The sequence below is a fragment of the Procambarus clarkii genome, chromosome 15 (assembly GCF_040958095.1).
Source record: "Procambarus clarkii isolate CNS0578487 chromosome 15, FALCON_Pclarkii_2.0, whole genome shotgun sequence".
In the NCBI taxonomy this organism is placed as follows: domain Eukaryota; kingdom Metazoa; phylum Arthropoda; class Malacostraca; order Decapoda; family Cambaridae; genus Procambarus; species Procambarus clarkii.
Window position 1 is genome coordinate 6,799,663 of NC_091164.1, and position 19,033 is coordinate 6,818,695.

Consider the following 19,033-nt stretch of genomic DNA (forward strand, 5'->3'; position numbering starts at 1 on the left):
GTTAATGGCCGGGTACTCTGAGACTCTCTAACCACGCCTCCCCCCCCCCCCCTACATACTTCCAGATTGGGACGAGACTGTACCAGTTACTGAGCAACTGTGCAAGGCGAGGAACTGTGTTTGGGACCAGTCAAGCAAGGTAAGTAAGGATTGGCTGTCTCATCCCATGAGGTATTGTTCTTAAGAGTGTTATAAAGGGTAACATGAACGACATCTAATAACTCTAGAAGCGCCAAGCACCAGAGGGGATATGATCACTGCATGCATATTACTTAGTGAAATATAGGTGGTGGATAGGGATAGCCGTTTTCAATCGAGATAAATTACGACATGTGAATGCACCTGACTCGTGCAAGTGAATATGAACCAGTGGGCTTCATCCAGATGTTGGCATCGAGTGGCTGGCAGGTCGGTGGTACAAAAATAAAAATGTGGAGTAAGCCGCCTCTAGCCACAGCCTCAGGAGCAAATAGGATAAAAGTCACTGGAACTGAGAGAGAGAGAGAGAGAGAGAGAGAGAGAGAGAACGCAGCGAGTACACCCAGCTAGGAGACGGAGTGCCAAAGAACTCATCTTGAACAAGACTTGAAATTAAAACAGAGAATTTATATAGTTTGTGATTCATGATAATCACTCGTGCTTACAAACACGGTTATTTCTGTGACTACGACGAATACTACCGTTACTACCTTTACCACTTTTGTTATTGCTGTTACTACTGCAGCTAATGTTGAACCTAACGTCCATTGATCTAACGAGGGACTTTAGACCAACATATAAAAGGAACGTATGTAACTGTTAGATCAATGGATGTTTTTTTGTTTTTTTAAAGTGAGAGTGTATGTGAAAATGTACCCGAGGTTAACCAGCATAGTTATGAGACACCAGTATGGTTGTCTTGTGTTACATGTGAGGCTAAAGTTGATCTTTCCTTTACTTTCAACAATTTCTCTTGCGTCATCAGAGATAAAAAAAGATGAAGTCTCGCGTTTGTAAAGGGGAAACTAGAGGGAACATTTGCCTCAGGTAAAAGACTTGTCCAAAGTTTGAACAGAGACATATTGTTACGGCCTCACTTAGTCAGGAACAGGGTTCTCTCCATTCAAACTTTCTACGAGGCTTTAGTGCCTTTTCTTACCAGATTCAACTCCGAGTCCTAGTAAGTTATGAAGAGATGGCAGTAATAGTCTATCCACAGGGAATGGGGGTAGACAACACTAAGCACGACCATCATCATGTGTACTTCTTAACTATATACACTTATTACATATGTGCAACACGTAACATCGAAGGTGTCACTTTCACACGAGACACTACAAAAGAACTTCTGCGATCTTCTATCCCGTCGAATCCACTTCTATTTTTTATCCTACACCACTCAAGGTTCCTTCCCCGAGCCTGTCTTCTGTGGTCCTCACGCCGGCGAGTCCATCTTTCTCAGTAAATCATGGGCCAGTCCTACACAGTATCGTCACGGTGTCAAAACACTACTTTGAGCCTCCAGCGACACGGCGGCGGCTGGCCTCCAGCGACACGGCGGCGGCTGGCCTTCCAGCGACACGGCGGCGGCTGGCCCTCCAGCGACACGGCGGCGGCTGGCCCTCCAGCGACACGGCGGCTGGCTTTCCCTAAAAGCTTCACCTATAAAAAGCCTTAACTTACAGGCCAGACAGACGTTAATTCCATCTAGTAACACAACTGGGCCATCCTGGAATACGTCAGTCCAATCTTCACTGGTTATCACAGACAATGCAGCAGTCTCCACCGACTCGGCCCACGTGTTCCCACTGGAACAAGTCTTGTAGTCAGGACCGCCCTGGGTGTACTGACTCTGGTCAACCACGCTGCCCTCCACATTACTTCTGGGGAGTAAAGATTGTATAGTAAGAAGGAAACTACACAGGTGTCGGTAAGATCACAACTTTCCACCGGGGGAACAGAAAATGGGATCGGGTGTGCTCACCAGATGGCTCTGATATCGTCACACACACACACACACACACATTTACCTGCATATAATTGACTGCAGTAATGGATTCTAACCTATGCTCATAGTCTTCAACTAAAATCAACTATCACTTATGGAAATAAGGAAGAATGGAATGCTGTAGAAGCACATATAATATGATGCAACAGTTTTACTGTTGGGGCCAAGACCTGTCAACCACGGGAGGGTTATTAAGGCTGCCACAATGTAGTTTTCTGACCAGCCAGCATGTATACTGTATGTATACGCACTGATGTGTGGCACGCACACCTTTTGGTATCCATATTCTTTGGCACAAATACACTCGGAATAGATGTATCTTTTCTAGACTGACTACAAGAGTTACAGGGCGGTGCCCAGGTCCCTGTCTGCCTCTATCTCCTTGCCTCCTTCCTTTCCATTCTCTCTCCAGTTCTCACTTTCACTCTCCCTCCCTCCTTCTCGCCCTACCATTCTCTCTCTCCCTCCTTCTCACTCTTTCTCTGTCCCATTCTCTGTACCGTTCTGTGTCTCTGAACATGGAATGCAAACACAATGTGGTGATGACGTTACGGTTACTGTTGCTAGTTTGATGCAACGTTGTGATAAACAAGTAAACAGTCTGCAGAAAACAAAATAAAGAAACCACCCCCCCCCCCTTTCAGACTATTGAAGTCGTTGATTGTCGCAATAGGAACGAATCATCCTTAAAGAGGGGCATGGGAGAAGACTGATCCACCCTGACATTCTCCATATAATTGCAAATCACCATGGAAAGTTGCACGAATCTAAATACAAACTACTGGCCTCGAACCTATGACACAGACAAACGATCAAACATCCGTTTATATAGCTATCAACAGATAGAAGGGTTACTACAAGCTCTCAGAAGAGTAACGGGTTACCACAACTGGCATCTCCCACTATTATATTCTTGTTTAATTTATCACATATTTCAGGCTTCAGTGTTTCCTAATTACAAATTCCGACAATGAATTAAGCCATTACTTACGCATATTCTGCGCCAACGTTCACAAGGGAGAATAGTTTGTCCAGACGGCGAGAGGGGAGTGATGCCATAATTCAATATTTCGAACGTACTACATATTTCCAATTCAATGATACAGCAGTTTAATTCTTATAGCTATCTATATGATTTTTCATAATTGTTTTGGTATTTTTCTTTCTGTAATATGTACATATTGTAAAGTGTTCTTCATGTGTGTGTGATGTGTATTATAGTTGTGTAGTTTGAGTTTCTATATTGGCTGCTTCTCTTATCATGGCCAGTGTGTCTTCATTCCTTACTGCTTCTCTTTCCCTATCTTTCTTTCACAAGTTCTTTCTTTCTTTCTTTTAGTGTATTTCTAAATATTTATTTCTACCGCTGCATCAATATATTGGTATTTATATGTAACTCTCACTACCTCCTTCAGCCCTTCACACCCGCCCTCCCTCAGTCCCTTCCCTACCTCCCTCCTTCCTGCCTACCTCTTTTCCTCTCTCATTCTGACCTTTCCTCTTTACTCCCTCCTTCCCTGCTCCCTCCTCCCTCTCTGCTTACTCTCGTGAAAATTAACACCCGGGAAATAGCTCTGTCAATTGCCCCCGGCTATATTAAAGGGGATGTGATCTTCAGTGCACGAGAAACGATAGCTTTTTCGTGCACTGGAGGGTACAGGAGTAGATGACTTCTGACTCTTGCTGAACAGACTTTAGCGCTCCTCATCCCAATACTCATCTTAAGCCTTGGCGCACCTGTTTCCTCTGAAAACATGTTCCGCCAGTCGTTTCGTAATCAGGTCTCCAATTACTGCTGGAGGCGACTAATTATGGATCAGTGTTCCAGGCTGGAGCCCGGGTAGATATTGCTGGAGATAACGTACAGGGAAAGGGGGAGATGGTAGCTGTACCTTAACATATTGTTTATTTAAGGCTATTCCTTAAACCTGGAGGCAATTTATGTAGTTTTTTAGGAATCTGATCCAAAATCTTTATTCATATGTGTATACATAATGGAGAATGCACTCTTAACTAAAGACTCGGATTACACAGTATCTAGTGATGTTTGGCAATAATTCCTAAATGTCGAATTTCAAACACAGATTTATTTAATGGCATTTTAAAAGGTTAGAGAGCTTTTAATGCCTTTTATAGTGTACAGGTATTCTTGGTTTCCATAAATTAAGAAATTACGTCAAGGAATTTGAAAAGTTCTTAAGAGTATTGTCAAGGTGGAGAGAAAGGAAAATAGGCACATTTTTACGTTCAATGTATCACACAAAAGCTTTAGCTGAAACTGTTAATGATGAAGTTGATCACACCGTTACTGAGGCGGTAATCCTAAGGGAACAGACAAGGTGGACGAGGACTGCCTCTTTAAACTGAGAGAAAGTAGGACGAGAGGACATAAGTGGAAGCTGGAAAGGCAAATAAGTTGAAGAAATGTAAGGAAATACTCATACTTTGTATGGCTGGTCAAGTGAAATGCACTGAAAGATGATACAGTTGAAGCCGCCGCCAGGCACAACTTTAAAGTTACATTAAACAAAGAATTCAACCGACAGAAAAGGTTAATTAAAAAGCAATTGATCGCACAAGGCTAGTTGGCGGAGCCTATAAAAAGAGTTTGACCTAATTCCCACCCCTTCAAAATGTCACCTTGTCGTAGTAAGGGGACTCACGTACTCTCACCTTGGGGCTGGTGAGGGTTACATTGGCCCCTTCTTTGGATGTTGTATGTGCTAAGGAACACCAACGTAGGGTTCTTGTGAGTCAACAGACCTCCCGCTGGAGGGGCCACCCCGTGAGAGGTTGCCCTTGGTGTATGGTTGAGTGTCCAGACTGGGGCGTAAGGGAGGATGAGGTCTCTGTACCAGTGTGGGAGAATGTATGAAGCAGTAGGACTCCCCCTGTTAAAAGGAGAAGCACCGCTGGGGACGACACACCCGTTTCTGCACTGGCCAGTGCTCGGCCTCCCTGGCTGCCCTGGTAGGAGGTATCGCTTGGCCCCAGAATCCAGACTTTTAGAAGTGATGCTGTATGGAAACTGAACCGACTTATCTTACCCCAGGCTCGTGGGGTGGGTGACCAGGGCCCTGAGTCGGACTATGATGGAAGACCAGGCTCTGTTGCCCCTGCTACATTGGGCCCAGACCAAGCTGCTTCATTGACCCTCCCGACTACCTCTCTCTGCTCCCTTTCCATTTCTTTGGTAGCGTTGAGCCCCAAGCCCTAAGTGATGACCATTTCATCACCTGGAGCAGCTCCTTCTATTATTGTGACAACTAAACCTTTTACCCCCCATTTTACTGGGGGGGGGGGGGGTGCTTAGCGCCATTCCCTTTGCAGACATACCCACATGATTCCTTCCAGTTCGACTACTTTCCAAGCCTTGTTTGGTCCTGCTACGTTGACTAAGAACTTTGATCTTAACCATGTGAATTCTACACGTCCTTGGGATGTCTTCCTCCATGAACACCTCGTTGATTCGGTGGACACCTTTGTTTCTTTTAATCCCACCCATTCTGGTACACGTTTTATTGTTACTTCTTCTCAGGAAGCAGCTGACAGCTTAGCCTCATTGTCCAATATTGGGGAGACCACTGTTTGGATCTCCAAAAATACCCAGTTAAATGCCGGCGTTGGCAGTTATTCTCCCACACCATGTTGCGACTGATGATTGGGACCTGAAAGACTGCCACGAGGATGTAAAACATATCTTTGAAGCCCAAGGCCATTCTACCCTCCAGTTTGATGCGTTCACTCAACCCCCCCTCGTGGTCATCGTTGTCAACCTCTTCAAGTTGTGAAGATCACTTTTGAGAGTAGGCCCCTTCTGCTTTCCATAATTCTTGGTGGTGTCAGATGCTCTGTTCAGGAGTACAGTCCCTCTCCTAGACTCTGCATTAGGAAATGGAAATTTGGGCTTGGTCCCCGTCATATGCACAAGTGCAGTGTCTCTATGCCCCTTGTGCGGGAACTCGGGTCACTCTAAGACAGAGTGCTGTTCTTCCCAAGCTTATTCAATCAATTGCGCCCACCCTACCTTCTCCCGTGTATGTATGCACTATAAATATGAAGAAGCCGTCTTTAATTTGAAACATCACGATTGTTTGTCTTTTCCTGAGGCTAGACGCTAAATACGCCGTCTCCCCTCTTTCGCTAGCATGTCTTATACTCATGTGTTGTGTTTCGTCTCTCCTCCTTTCTCGGTTTCACAACCAGTTCCAGGCCTTGGACCCGGACACCCGCACCACCTCACCTGCTCCTTTACGTTCTGAACAAGAAGGTCTTCTTCCTGGTTCTCCGTCAGATGTATCCTTCCTTTCTTCCTGGTCTGCCCTGTCTCATGTGTTCCCTTTCCTTTCTCTCTCTGATTCTTCATCCCAACCCTCCCATGTTATTTAGCCCTCCACGCCGCCTGTCTGTCTAGGCTGTTGTTCATCCTCCTGCCGGCAATCTTTATGTTGATTGCTCCCATACTCCTCCTCCTGTTGAGACTATGGAGGCTATCTCCCAGTACTTTGTAGGTGGCACACCTGTCTCTTTAAGTCAGAAACGAAAGCCTGGCTCCTCTCCTTCTTCCTACCCGGCAGGTAAGAAGGCATCACTTTCTTCCCCCACCTTCCGATTAAAACTCTGTGCCGGCATCCCCTCCCATTTCGGTGGTCGAGTCCCCTGCCCCAGCTATGGAGGTTCCCTTGTTCCTCGATTCTCTCCCGGTTGCTGCCCTTGATGAGGTGCGCTTCCCTGTTTCTGCCTCCCCCCTCCCATTGATTCCCTTGGCCGCCCCTCTCCAATGCCTCTTTCCACTCCGGACTCTGTCCGTCCACCTCTGATCTGTCCTTCCACTACCTTGACTCCATCATCCTTGCTAGATTTACCTATACCTGTAACCCGATTTCACTGATCCTGATCTAACTTAGTATACTGTGTTCTTCTTTGCCTTTGTTTTTTTCTTTGTCTTTGTTTCTGTTCTCTCTAATTTTGACAATGTCTATTCTTCAGTGAAATATTCGTGGATTTTATGCCAGCCTCCATGAACTTCATCTTATGATAACACAGTTTTCACCACTTTGTGTCTGTCTCCAGGAATCGATGCTTGGTGCTCGTCCTATTCATTTCCGTGGTTTTTTCCTCTTTTTTTCCCCCTCCTGCTTTTGCTAGGGCCCATAACTCCACTGATCTCTTGATTCGTACTGACATTCCCTTCGTCCCTCTACTTTTTCGGTCGCCAATTTAGTGTTCTGCAGCCCATATCTTTGAGTAAATAGTATACAGTCTGTTCCGCTTATCTCCCCCCCCCCCAATGTCCCACTTTCTCTTTCTGATCTTAAACTTCTGTTGTACTCCTTACCAGAGCCTGTGCTCCTGTTGAGTGATTTTAACTGTCGGCAACCGTCTGGGGTGATTCTCTAACAAACACCCGGGTCCACCTTCTTGAACCATTTGTCCTCTCTTCTTCTGTCTCTTCTGAATTCTTTTTGATTGTTAGCTCCGGTTCTCATCTTCCTCCATTTTTCCTCATTTGTAAGACCCTCCTTGAATCTTGTCCCTTATATTTTCGCACTCATATCCGGCTTCCCTATAACGATCCTTTCTCTTACTCTTTCCCTCTCTCCGAACTTCAGTCTGCCCTGGCCCTCTGCGGTTCTACGGCAGCGGGCTCAGATGACATTCATTATGAGATGCTTCGCCATCTCCCTCCATGTGCGTTTCAGTATTTACTGAATCTGTATAACCGTATCTGGGAGGCGTCGTCAATCCCTGAAGACTGGCTTGAGGCGGTTGTTCTTCCTATTCGGAAACTGGGGTCACTAGGAACATCCTATAAGGACTTCCACCCCATTGCCCTCACGGTTTGCGTCTGCAAACTCTTTGAACATATGGTCAATGTCTGGCTGATGTGGTTCTTAGAACACTACAACCACCTCTCCCCTTCTCAATTTGACTTTTGCAAATGCCGCAGCACGAGGCATATGACACCACTTGGTAAGATACCATTTTCTTTCCCAACTCCATTCTTTTGGCCTTCGTGGTAATTTCCCTCTCTTCCTACAAAGCTTCCTCTCTAGTCGTTCCTTTAGAGTGAGGCATGGTACCGCTCTCTCTGCCTCTTTTCGGCAATACGAAAGTGTACTCCAAAGTAGTGTTCTGAGCACTACTCTTTTCCTGGTTGCCCTCAATAATCTTCTTTCCTCCCTCCCCTCTGGCATCTTCTCGGCGCTCTATGTCGACGATCTTACCCTTTGCTGTCGAGGTGATGACTCACCTTTCCTTCAACGGCGGCTTTAACTTGTAATTGATGCTGTGTCGTCTTGGGCCATCAATCATGGGCTTCAAGTTCTCTGTAATTAAAACTTGTGCTCTTACTTTAACTCAGAAGCAGATCGTTGTTCTTGCCCCTTCGTCGGTTTATGACATCCCCTTGTGTACAAAGATTGTGCTGAGTCTTTGGGGTTAATCTTTGACACTCGTTTGTCTTGGTCACCACATAACTCTTACCTCCGAGTTGAATGTTCTGAGGCGCTTAACTTACTTAAGGTCTTGTCACATACTTCTTTGGGAGTGGATAGGCGCATGCTCCTCTCTTTATATTCCTCTCACGTACTGTCTAAACTTGACTATGGTTGCCCTGCTTACTCGTTTGCTTCTCTTTCTACTCTTCGCCATTTTGATGCTCTGCATCATACTGGGTAACGCCTCAGCTTTTGTGCCTATCGTTCGACTCCTACCCTAAGCCTGTATGTTGAAACTGGCGTCCTGTCTCTACAGGATCGCCGTGATTGCTACTGTCTTCGCTACCTTGCACAGTTCTTTCAACACCCTCATACTCTCCTATGTCGTGCTTTGAATTTTACCCCTCCTGTGGTCTCGGTTTCCCCTTCACCACCTAACTCTTTCTGTACAGTTGTCTCGCCTACAGGATTCTCTTTCGGTTTGTGTTACCAATATTTCTCCTCGTGTCGTTCTGTCCTTGCCATCCTTGAGGGTCCCCCTTCCTAAGTTTTGTAAAACCTCGTCCCACGTGATTAAAGCTTTTCACCCTACTACAGTTCTGAAACGCCTTTTCCCTTAAACATTTTCTTCACTCTCCAATCTATGTCTGTCTTCACTGATGGGTCTAAGTCTGCAGACGGTGTAGGCTACTGTTGTTTTTCCTGGCCACACCTTTATGTGTCGCCTGCCTCTGGAGACTAGCATCTTCCCAGCAGAACTTTATGCTATTTTGCATGCTCTTCGCTAACTGCATTCTCACTGTCAATCCTTCTTTGTTACTGTAGTTGACTCTTGCAGTGCCCTCATGGCTCTGGAGTCCTTTAATCCAGTCCATCCTGTGGTTGTCGAAATTTAAAATTGTGTTTCTTATCTCTAGCAGATTTAAGACAGTATAGTTTTGCTGGTTCTCCAGCCATATTGGTGTGTCCTTATATGAGCGTGTGAATGCTGCAGCTAAAGAAGCTATCCACACTTGTCCCATCTGCCATAAAGGTGTTCCTTGTTCCAAATTCTACCCAGTTTTTCATTCCTCAATCTGTGCCCATTGGCAGGATAGTTGGTCTTCTGTTACTGGTAACAAACTGCCTGATCTTAAGAGTTGTGTGTCCCCATTGCCTTCTTCCTACTACTGTAACCGGTAGTGAGAAACGGCTTTGGCAAGGTCATGTATTGGCCATACACGTTTAACTCAAGGGTATTTAATAGAGCGCCGCCCTGCACCTTATTGTCCAAACTGCATTGTCCCTCTTACAGACGTTAATATCCTTGTTGAATGTCCTGACGTCCAGGATGTGCGTGTGTCTTGCTTCCCGAGCTTCCCTTGCGGTCACTTGTCCCTCGCTAGAATTCTTGGTGAATCGGATACCCTTGATTTCGTTACCCTTATTTGCTTCTGTTCTCATATTGGCATCCTAAGTAAGTGCTATATAGTCTTACTGGCTTAGTGCTTAGTGTTTTCTCCTAATTACGCCATATATATGGCATCCTTAGTGATATTTAGCACCCTATGAATATCCCGCACATCTGATGGTGCCATATATCCTTCCTGGCTTTGTGCCTTCTTTTGATAATTTCTTTCTTACGTCCTCATGGCCTTCCTCTTACTACTACTGTAACCGGCGATGGGAAACGACTCTGGCGAGGTTGCGTATTGGTCATTCATGCTTAATTCACGGTCACTTAATGGAGCGCGGTTCTGGTCCTTATTGTCCAAATTGCATTGTCCCTCTTACGGTCGTGCATATCCTTGTTGAATGTCCTGACTTCCTGGACGAGTGTGTGTCTTGCTTTCCGACTGTCCCTCGCGGTCACTTGTCCCTCGATAAAATTCTTGGTGAATCGGATACTTTTGATATCGTTCGCCTTAGGCATTTTTGTTCTCGTATTGTCATCCTTGGTGATATTTAGCGCCCTCTGATTATTCTGCACATTTGATGGTACTATATAGCCTTCCTTGTTTGGTGCCTTCTTTTGATAATTACTTACCTCTTTCTTACGTGACCTCACTCACACATAGTCAACGTTAGGCAAGCACTCTTTGGTAAGTACTACATTTTTGGTTGTTGCTAGTTATTTAGATACACAGAATATTTTCTGATTGGATGGAAAGAAAATGGTGATGGTTAGTTGGTTGCAAAACCTTGCTGAACCTTGACATGGTAAGGAGGCCCTCGTGTGCTACCTGGTGACAGGTGGGTCCCCTTTCAGGCCTGCTGTGATGGTGCACAAGCGATATATACACTTGTATGTTTGAAGTGCATGCACAACCGTTCATTCCCATTGTTACTTCATCTGGTTGTTGAACTTACTGAGCAGGTGCAGGAGCAACATGCCCCTTAGTGGGTAGCAGGGGTAAGATAGGAGGTTCAGTGTGGCCCACCTGAATCATGGCTCATCTACTTAGACATTGGGTCAAGTGAGCATTGAATGGTTGATATCTCTATCAGTCCCTGGGATACTCTTCAGATTCGTCAATGGTGACCCATGTATATTGTCCCTTTTACACCTGAGGTTGCCCGTGTGCTTGTGCACACGGGCACAAGCACAACATGGAGCCCTGTTGACCTTTATGATGGGTTGGGGTGCAGGGCAGAGAAGCCCAATTTCTGCTTACTTTAGTGTTGTCTTCTACCCAACTTATCCCTTCTTTCAGGCTTATGAGGTGGCAACCACAGCCCCCCCTTCAAGTCCAACTGCGATGAAAGATCAGGCTACAAAGCTCCAGCTATGGTTGGTCCAGACCAGACTTCATCTTGGCCTTCCCTACTGATTCTCTCCCTTCCCCCAGTCTCTTGCTTGGGAGGGTCAATCTCAGTGTCCCCAGTGGTGACTGCCTCGGCACTTGCGGTGCATGTTTAATGTATCTTCGATATTTGATTGTTACTAATGCAATTAACTACTATTTAATACTACTACTACTAGTAACTACTGTTACTACTAGTACATTTGCCTCCTCTGGGAGATCCAATGTGATATCCATATAATCGAGTGGGCACATTTCCTGCAACCGCTACTACATATCATGATGTGTTTGGCCCCACGCAACATGGCCTAAATATTTTGATGTCTATCAGGATGAACATTCTCACTCTAACGATTTGCACATACTCAGACCCCTTAGAGACAGTGTCTTTCTTGTTCATGACACCATAATAGCTGCTGCTCTCCGCTGTGTTCCTCTCCGTCTCCAATAACATTTGGGAGTGTGTTCCTTGGTGGAATTTAACTGTGTTTGGGCTGTACGCATGATTTACCCGAGGGCCACTAACCCTAGTGGCCTCGACGAGGACAGGAAGCCGGCGGCTTGTCGAAGGTCCCTCTCCCAATTTGCCTTGGTCTTTTCCAGGTAGATTTTAAAACTTAACAGAGTGTTTGGATTTACGGCATCGGCGGGTAGACTTTTCCAAGGGTTTATAAGCCTGTGGGTTAAAAAACATCTCCTGCTCTCAGACTAACATTGTGACTTATTTAGCTTGAAACCGTTGCTCCTTATTTGTGTTACTTCTGACCTTTTGAAGAAATTGTCCCGATCAACATCCTCTAAATTGTTAAGTATTTCACAAGTTTCAAAGAGATTGCCCCGTCAGGCCTGGTTTGCAGTGTTGCTAGCCTTGTGGCCTGTAGGAGTGTTGCCTAGAAGAGACACCCTTGCCAGGATACACTTATCATTCTGTTTCAGAGGACAAGTGCAGTGGCCCATAGAGTCATCCACACACATTAACATGATTAGTGTCTGTGTCTTTACCATTACTGTTGACATACACCTCTCTCATATGCGTGGAAGGAAATCTGTAAGATTACGGGAAATTTTGTTCCAGCAATATTACCTGTCATTCATCTCCCTGGTTCTATTGTGCTGGATTTGTGATCTCACAAATCCAGCGACTAATGCAGGGTATTAGTCGCGAGCAAACTGGGTTCACACTTTTCAGTCGATAATTCTGGACGGTAGAGCGATGGTCTTGCTTCTTGCTGGTCGGCGTTCAATCCCCAACCATCAAATTGGTTGAGCACCATTCCTTTTTCCCCGACCCATCCCAAATCTTATTCTGATTCCCTCCAAGTACAATACAGTCATAATAGATTGGCGCTTTATCCTGATAAGTTATCTTACCTCTGACTCGCCTTCCTCCTCCTTTCCTTATTCATAAGTCTCTTTTTGAATCTCGCCCTTTGGGCTTTTACACTCGCTTCTGCCTCTAATGTAATGATCTTTTCACCCTTTTTTGCCCTGTCTCACGCCAGTCTGCCTTGTCCCTCTGTAGTTCTACAGTGACTGGGCTTGAACCTTATTCACTATAAAATGGTCCACCATCTCCCTTTGTTCTCCTTGCAGTATTTGCTACACATCTTTAATCGTATTTGGGTCCCCGAAGACTGCATTCCCATTAGAGAGGGAAGGCATTAGGAAGGCTGCCTTCGGTTGTTCTTTCCATTAGAAAATCTATTTTCGAGGAACTTCCCCTAAGGATTTTCATTCTATTGCTCGGACAAGTTGTATCTGCAAACTCTCTGAAGGTAAGATTAATGTACGTCTCGTGTGGTTTCAGGAACATCATAACTACCTCTCACTCTCCCAATTTGGTTTTTGCAAGAGTCACAACACGATGGATGTTTTAGTGAATCTGGGGGTCCATATTCATACTGATTTTGTTGCATAATCCTCCGTTGTTGCAGTTGTTTTTGGCTTGGAGAAGGCTTAGGGTACAACATAGGGATATAATATTTTAGCGGAAATGAATTTCTTTGGTCTTTGTAGCAATCTTCCACTTGTTCTTGCAAGATTCCTCTCTCGATGTTCGTTTCAAGTGAGAGCTAGTGCTGCTTTCTCAAACTCTTTTTTTGACAATATGAATTGTTCCCCAAAATAGTGCTCTGAGCACTTCTTTCTTTCTGGTTACCCATAACGGTGCCCCTATCTTCCGTCCCCGCCCCTTAGCTCTTTATCGATGATCTCTCTGGAGCTCATATCTTGTCCTGAGCCACCAGTCATAGCTTCAAGCTCTCTATGACTATGACTTGTGCTGTGACTTGTACCCCGGGACGTGTCGTCGTGTCCCACTCACTCTGTGGCACTCCCGTTGTGTATAGTGATGCTGCCGAACTCTTGAGGCTGATATTTGACAATCGGCTGTTTTGGTCACCTTATGTCACTTTCCTCAGAGTTGAATGATCTGAGGCCCTCTCCTTAATTAGTCTTGTCCAATACAAGAATTTAAGTAAGCTGATAGCTTACTTAGTCTTTTTACAGATAGCTAGGGAGCTGATAGACACAGTTCCATCTCTTGACCGTCTGAACTCGATTATGGCTAGCGACTCCTCCGCCTCTCCCTCAATCCTTCATGGTTTTGATGCTCTGCGCAGGGTTATGTGCAGGGTTATACAGGGTTACGCTTCGGCTCTGGTGCCTCTCATTCGTCCTCCATCCAGATCTCGAAACCGGCGTCTTGTTTCTAGATGATCGACGTGATTGTTAGTGCCTTGACCACCTCGCACTGTTCCAGCAACATCCCCAATCCCACGTTTGTCGCGCTTTGACCACGGGTCCCTTCCTCAGCAGGGACCCGTTTCCTCCCACCACTTTCCTCATCCGGCGAGGATAACTTGATTTCAAGATTCTCTTTCGGTTCTCATTGGCAACGTTTCCCTGTCGTGTTGTTCCCAATTTGTGCCCTTGGTGTGTCCTTTGTGCCCTTGGTGGGTCCTTTGTGCCCTTGGTGTGTCCTTTGTGCCCTTGGTGTGTCCTTTGTGCCCTTGGTGTGTCCTTTGTGCCCTTGGTGGGTCCTTTGTGCCCTTGGTGGGTCCTTTGAGCCCTTGGTGTGTCCTTTGTGCCCTTGGTGTGTCCTTTGTGCCCTTGGTGGGTCTTTTGTGCCCTTGGTGTGTCCTTTGTGCCCTTGGTGGGTCCTTTGTGCCCTTGGTGTGTCTTTTGAGCCCTTGGTGGGTCCTTTGTGCCCTTGGTGGGTCCTTTGTGCCCTTGGTGGGTCCTTTGTGCCCTTGGTGGGTCCTTTGAGCCCTTGGTGTGTCCTTTGTGCCCTTGGTGGGTCCTTTGAGCCCTTGGTGGGTCCTTTGTGCCCTTGGTGTGTCCTTTGTGCCCTTGGTGTGTCCTTTGTGCCCTTGGTGGGTCCTTTGTGCCCTTGGTGTGTCCTTTGTGCCCTTGGTGGGTCCTTTGTGCCCTTGGTGTGTCCTTTGTGCCCTTGGTGGGTCCTTTGTGCCCTTGGTGGGTCCTTTGTGCCCTTGGTGTGTCCTTTGTGCCCTTGGTGTGTCCTTTGTGCCCTTGGTGGGTCCTTTGTGCCCTTGGTGTGTCCTTTGTGCCCTTGGTGGGTCCTTTGTGCCCTTGGTGTGTCCTTTGTGCCCTTGGTGGGTCCTTTGTGCCCTTGGTGGGTCCTTTGTGCCCTTGGTGTGTCCTTTGTGCCCTTGGTGTGTCCTTTGTGCCCTTGGTGGGTCCTTTGAGCCCTTGGTGTGTCCTTTGTGCCCTTGGTGGGTCCTTTGAGCCCTTGGTGGGTCCTTTGTGCCCTTGGTGGGTCCTTTGAGCCCTTGGTGGGTCCTTTGTGCCCTTGGTGTGTTCTTTGTGCCCTTGGTGTGTTCTTTGTGCCCTTGGTGGGTCCTTTGTGCTGCATTGTCCCACTTTCAGTCGTCCATCTCCTTGTAGATTGTCCCAATTTTTAGGAATGATCGTATGTATTGCCTTCCTAATGTCCCTCGGAGGATCATTTGTCACCTTAGTGATGCCTGTGATGTCGCTCATTGTATATTCTTTTGTTCTTGCATTGGCATCTTGAATATGATATTTAGCCCCTTTTGAATATCCAGCGACACAGATGCTGCTACAATCATCCACGCTTGACGCCTTCTTTTTCTAATTATGTAGCTGACCTAACCTAACCTAACCTAACCTAACCTAGCTTAACTTGTACTATTCTTCCATAGATTGTCCTGTTTCTAATCTTACTTATCCTATTTTGTCCTAAATTTATAGTTTTAACCTAACTTTTCTTTTCCTAACTTATCCTATTCTAACCGACATTGTTTTGTTCTTGCTTTACTGTCAGATAGCCTATCTTGGACTAAGTTATCTTATCCTAATCCGATACTTCGGTACCAGTATACACCATATTGATACCTCAATACCAGTACACACTCCATATTGATATATCAGTACTCATACCGTACTGATATCTCGGTGCCAGTGAACACTGTATTGATACCTCAGTACCTGTATTCCCCTGTATTGATACCTCAGTACCCGTATAGCCCCTGTATTGATACCTCAGTATCCGTATAGCCCCTGTATTGATACCTCAGTACCCGTATAGCCCCTGTATTGATACCTCAGTACCTGTATACCACCTGTATTGATACCTCAGTACCCGTATAGCCCCTGTTTTGATACCTCAGTACCCGTATAGCCCCTGTATTGATATCTCAGTACCCGTATAGCCCCTGTATTGATACCTCAGTACCCGTATAGCCCATGTATTGATACCTCAGTACCCGTATACACCCTGTATTGATACATCAGTACTCGTATACACCCTGTATTGATGCCTCAGTACCCGTATACATCATGTATTGATACCTCAGTATCCGTATAGCCCCTGTATTGATACCTCAGTACCCGTATACACCCTGTATTGATGCCTCAGTACCCGTATACACCCTGTATTGATACCTCAGTACTCGTATACACCCTGTATTGATACCTCAGTATCCGTATATACCCTGTATTGATACCTCAGTACTCGTATACACCCTGTATTGATACCTCAGTACTCGTATACACCCTGTATTGATGCCTCAGTACCCGTATACACCCTGTATTGATGCCTCAGTACCCGTATACACCCTGTATTGATGCCTCAGTACCCGTATACACCCTGTATTGATACCTCAGTACCCGTATAGCCCCTGTATTGATACCTCAGTACCCGTATACACAATGTATTGATACCTCAGTACCCGTATACACCCTGTATTGATACCTCAGTACCCGTATACACCCTGTATTGATACCTCAGTACCCGTATAGCCCATGTATTGATACCTCAGTACCCGTATACACCCTGTATTGATGCCTCAGTACCCGTATAGCCCCTGTATTGATACCTCAGTACCCGTATAGCCCCTGTATTGATACCTCAGTACCCGTATAGCCCATGTATTGATACCTCAGTACCCGTATACACCCTGTATTGATACATCAGTACTCGTATACACCCTGTATTGATGCCTCAGTACCCGTATACATCATGTATTGATACCTCAGTACCCGTATAGCCCCTGTATTGATACCTCAGTACCCGTATACACCCTGTATTGATGCCTCAGTACCCGTATACACCCTGTATTGATACCTCAGTACTCGTATACACCCTGTATTGATACCTCAGTATCCGTATATACCCTGTATTGATACCTCAGTACTCGTATACACCCTGTATTGATACCTCAGTACTCGTATACACCCTGTATTGATGCCTCAGTACCCGTATACACCCTGTATTGATGCCTCAGTACCCGTATACACCCTGTATTGATGCCTCAGTACCCGTATACACCATGTATTGATACCTCAGTACCCGTATACAACCTGTATTGATGCCTCAGTACCCGTATAGCCCCTGTATTGATACCTCAGTACCCGTATAGCCCATGTATTGATACCTCAGTACCCGTATACACCATGTATTGATACCTCAGTACCCGTATACACCATGTATTGATACCTCAGTACCCGTATAGTCCCTGTATTGATACCTCAGTACCCGTATAGCCCATGTATTGATACCTCAGTACCCGTATACACCCTGTATTGATACCTCAGTACCCGTATACACCCTGTATTGATGCCTCAGTACCCGTATACATCATGTATTGATACCGCAGTACCCGTATTGCCCCTGTATTGATACCTCAGTACCCGTATACACCCTGTATTGATGCCTCAGTACCCGTATACACCCTGTATTGATGCCTCAGTACTCGTATACACCCTGTATTGATACCTCAGTACTCGTATACACCCTGTATTGATACATCAGTATCCGTATATACCCTGTATTGATACCTCAGTACTCGTATACACCCTGTATTGATACCTCAGTACTCGTATACACCCTGTATTGATGCCTCAGTTCCCGTATACACCCTGTATTGATGCCTCAGTACCCGTATACATCATGTATTGATACCGCAGTACCCGTATAGCCCATGTATTGATACCTCAGTACTCGTATACACCCTGTATTGATGCCTCAGTACTCGTATACACCCTGTATTGATACCTCAGTACTCGTATACACCCTGTATTGATACCTTAGTATCCGTATACACCATGTATTGATACCTTAGTATCCGTATACACCCTGTATTGATACCTCAGTACTCGTATACACCCTGTATTGATGCCTCAGTACTCGTATACACCCTGTATTGATACCTCAGTACTCGTATACACCCTGTATTGATGCCTCAGTACCCGTATACACCATGTATTGATATTCTGCCAAAAACAGTGATGAGAAATACATCACCAATATCTTCCAATTATATAAATCCCTTCTCGCAATTTTTGGCAACAATGCTGAAGGAAAATTTGATTCCGGACTTGGATCAAGAATGAATCCCAAGGGTTCGAAACACTCAGAGGTGATGAGACTCGCCTCCACTGAAACCCCCTCAACCCGTCCTTGCGAGCATTGGCAAACTTATCGTTAATCAATTGAACAGTTGCCAGACATAATTTCATCCATCACCTGTCGCTCAGAGTTTGGTGGAGAAATGCATGACATTCAATTGAAAACGTTCGAAGATTTAATCCTTTATTGAAAACGGCTTCGCTCACTCCATAAGTTTGAAGCGCACTTCTCAAAATGGTTCACATGCACATTTAATATGGAAACATTTGTGACAGAACTGTAACATCTACCATGGGCTATGATTGCCTGCTCGCTAGGCTTGACGATGGGTTGACGAGTGGGGCTTAGGGATGCGTTGGTAAGTCTCACTTGACGATGGGTTGACGAGTGGGGCTTAGGGATGGGTTGGTAAGTCTCACTTGACGATGGGTTGACGAGTGGGGCTTAGGGATGGGTTGGTAAGTCTCACTTGACGATGGGTTGACGAGTGGGGCTTAGGGATGGGTTGGTAAGTCTCACTTGACGATGGGTTTCCCCTCCCTTTCTAGCTCGTTGTCGTCGTGACGGGGCTTTGTGGGCGGCTGTCGGAGCGTGATGCTCCATGGGACAGCATGTCCTGTTCTTTTGAAGCCTTATGCTCCTGATGCTGTCTTCACAAATTTCGCTGATTGCTTTTTCCTCCTCCTCATGTTTCATTTTCTGACTTCTCCTTTCTGATTGTTCCCTTCCTCCCTTCCCTTTTACCGTTCTTTAATATTCTTTCCTCGCCTTTGTCGCTGAGCCCAATCTCGACGGACTGACGGCTCTTAAAGTGACGATTGCGAGGTATATACTCACGATGCCTCCCTGGAGGGCCACTGGGGGTCTTGTCGGGTGTCCCATCCTCTAATTGTGGCTCCATGGTGGGTATGGAGGCTCCATGATGGGTATG

At 45.8% G+C, this 19,033-nt stretch overlaps 1 protein-coding gene across 1 annotated transcript in view; it reads left to right on the forward strand.

The window, feature by feature from the left end:
• Nucleotides 1-19,033, forward strand: part of LOC123759099 (maltase-glucoamylase) — a 289,988-nt gene that overhangs the window by 88,617 nt on the left and 182,338 nt on the right. Inside the window, exon 23 of the mRNA XM_069324937.1 lies at nt 66-139. Coding sequence (XP_069181038.1) covers nt 66-139 — 74 coding nt within the window. The remainder of the gene's footprint in view (nt 1-65; nt 140-19,033) is intronic.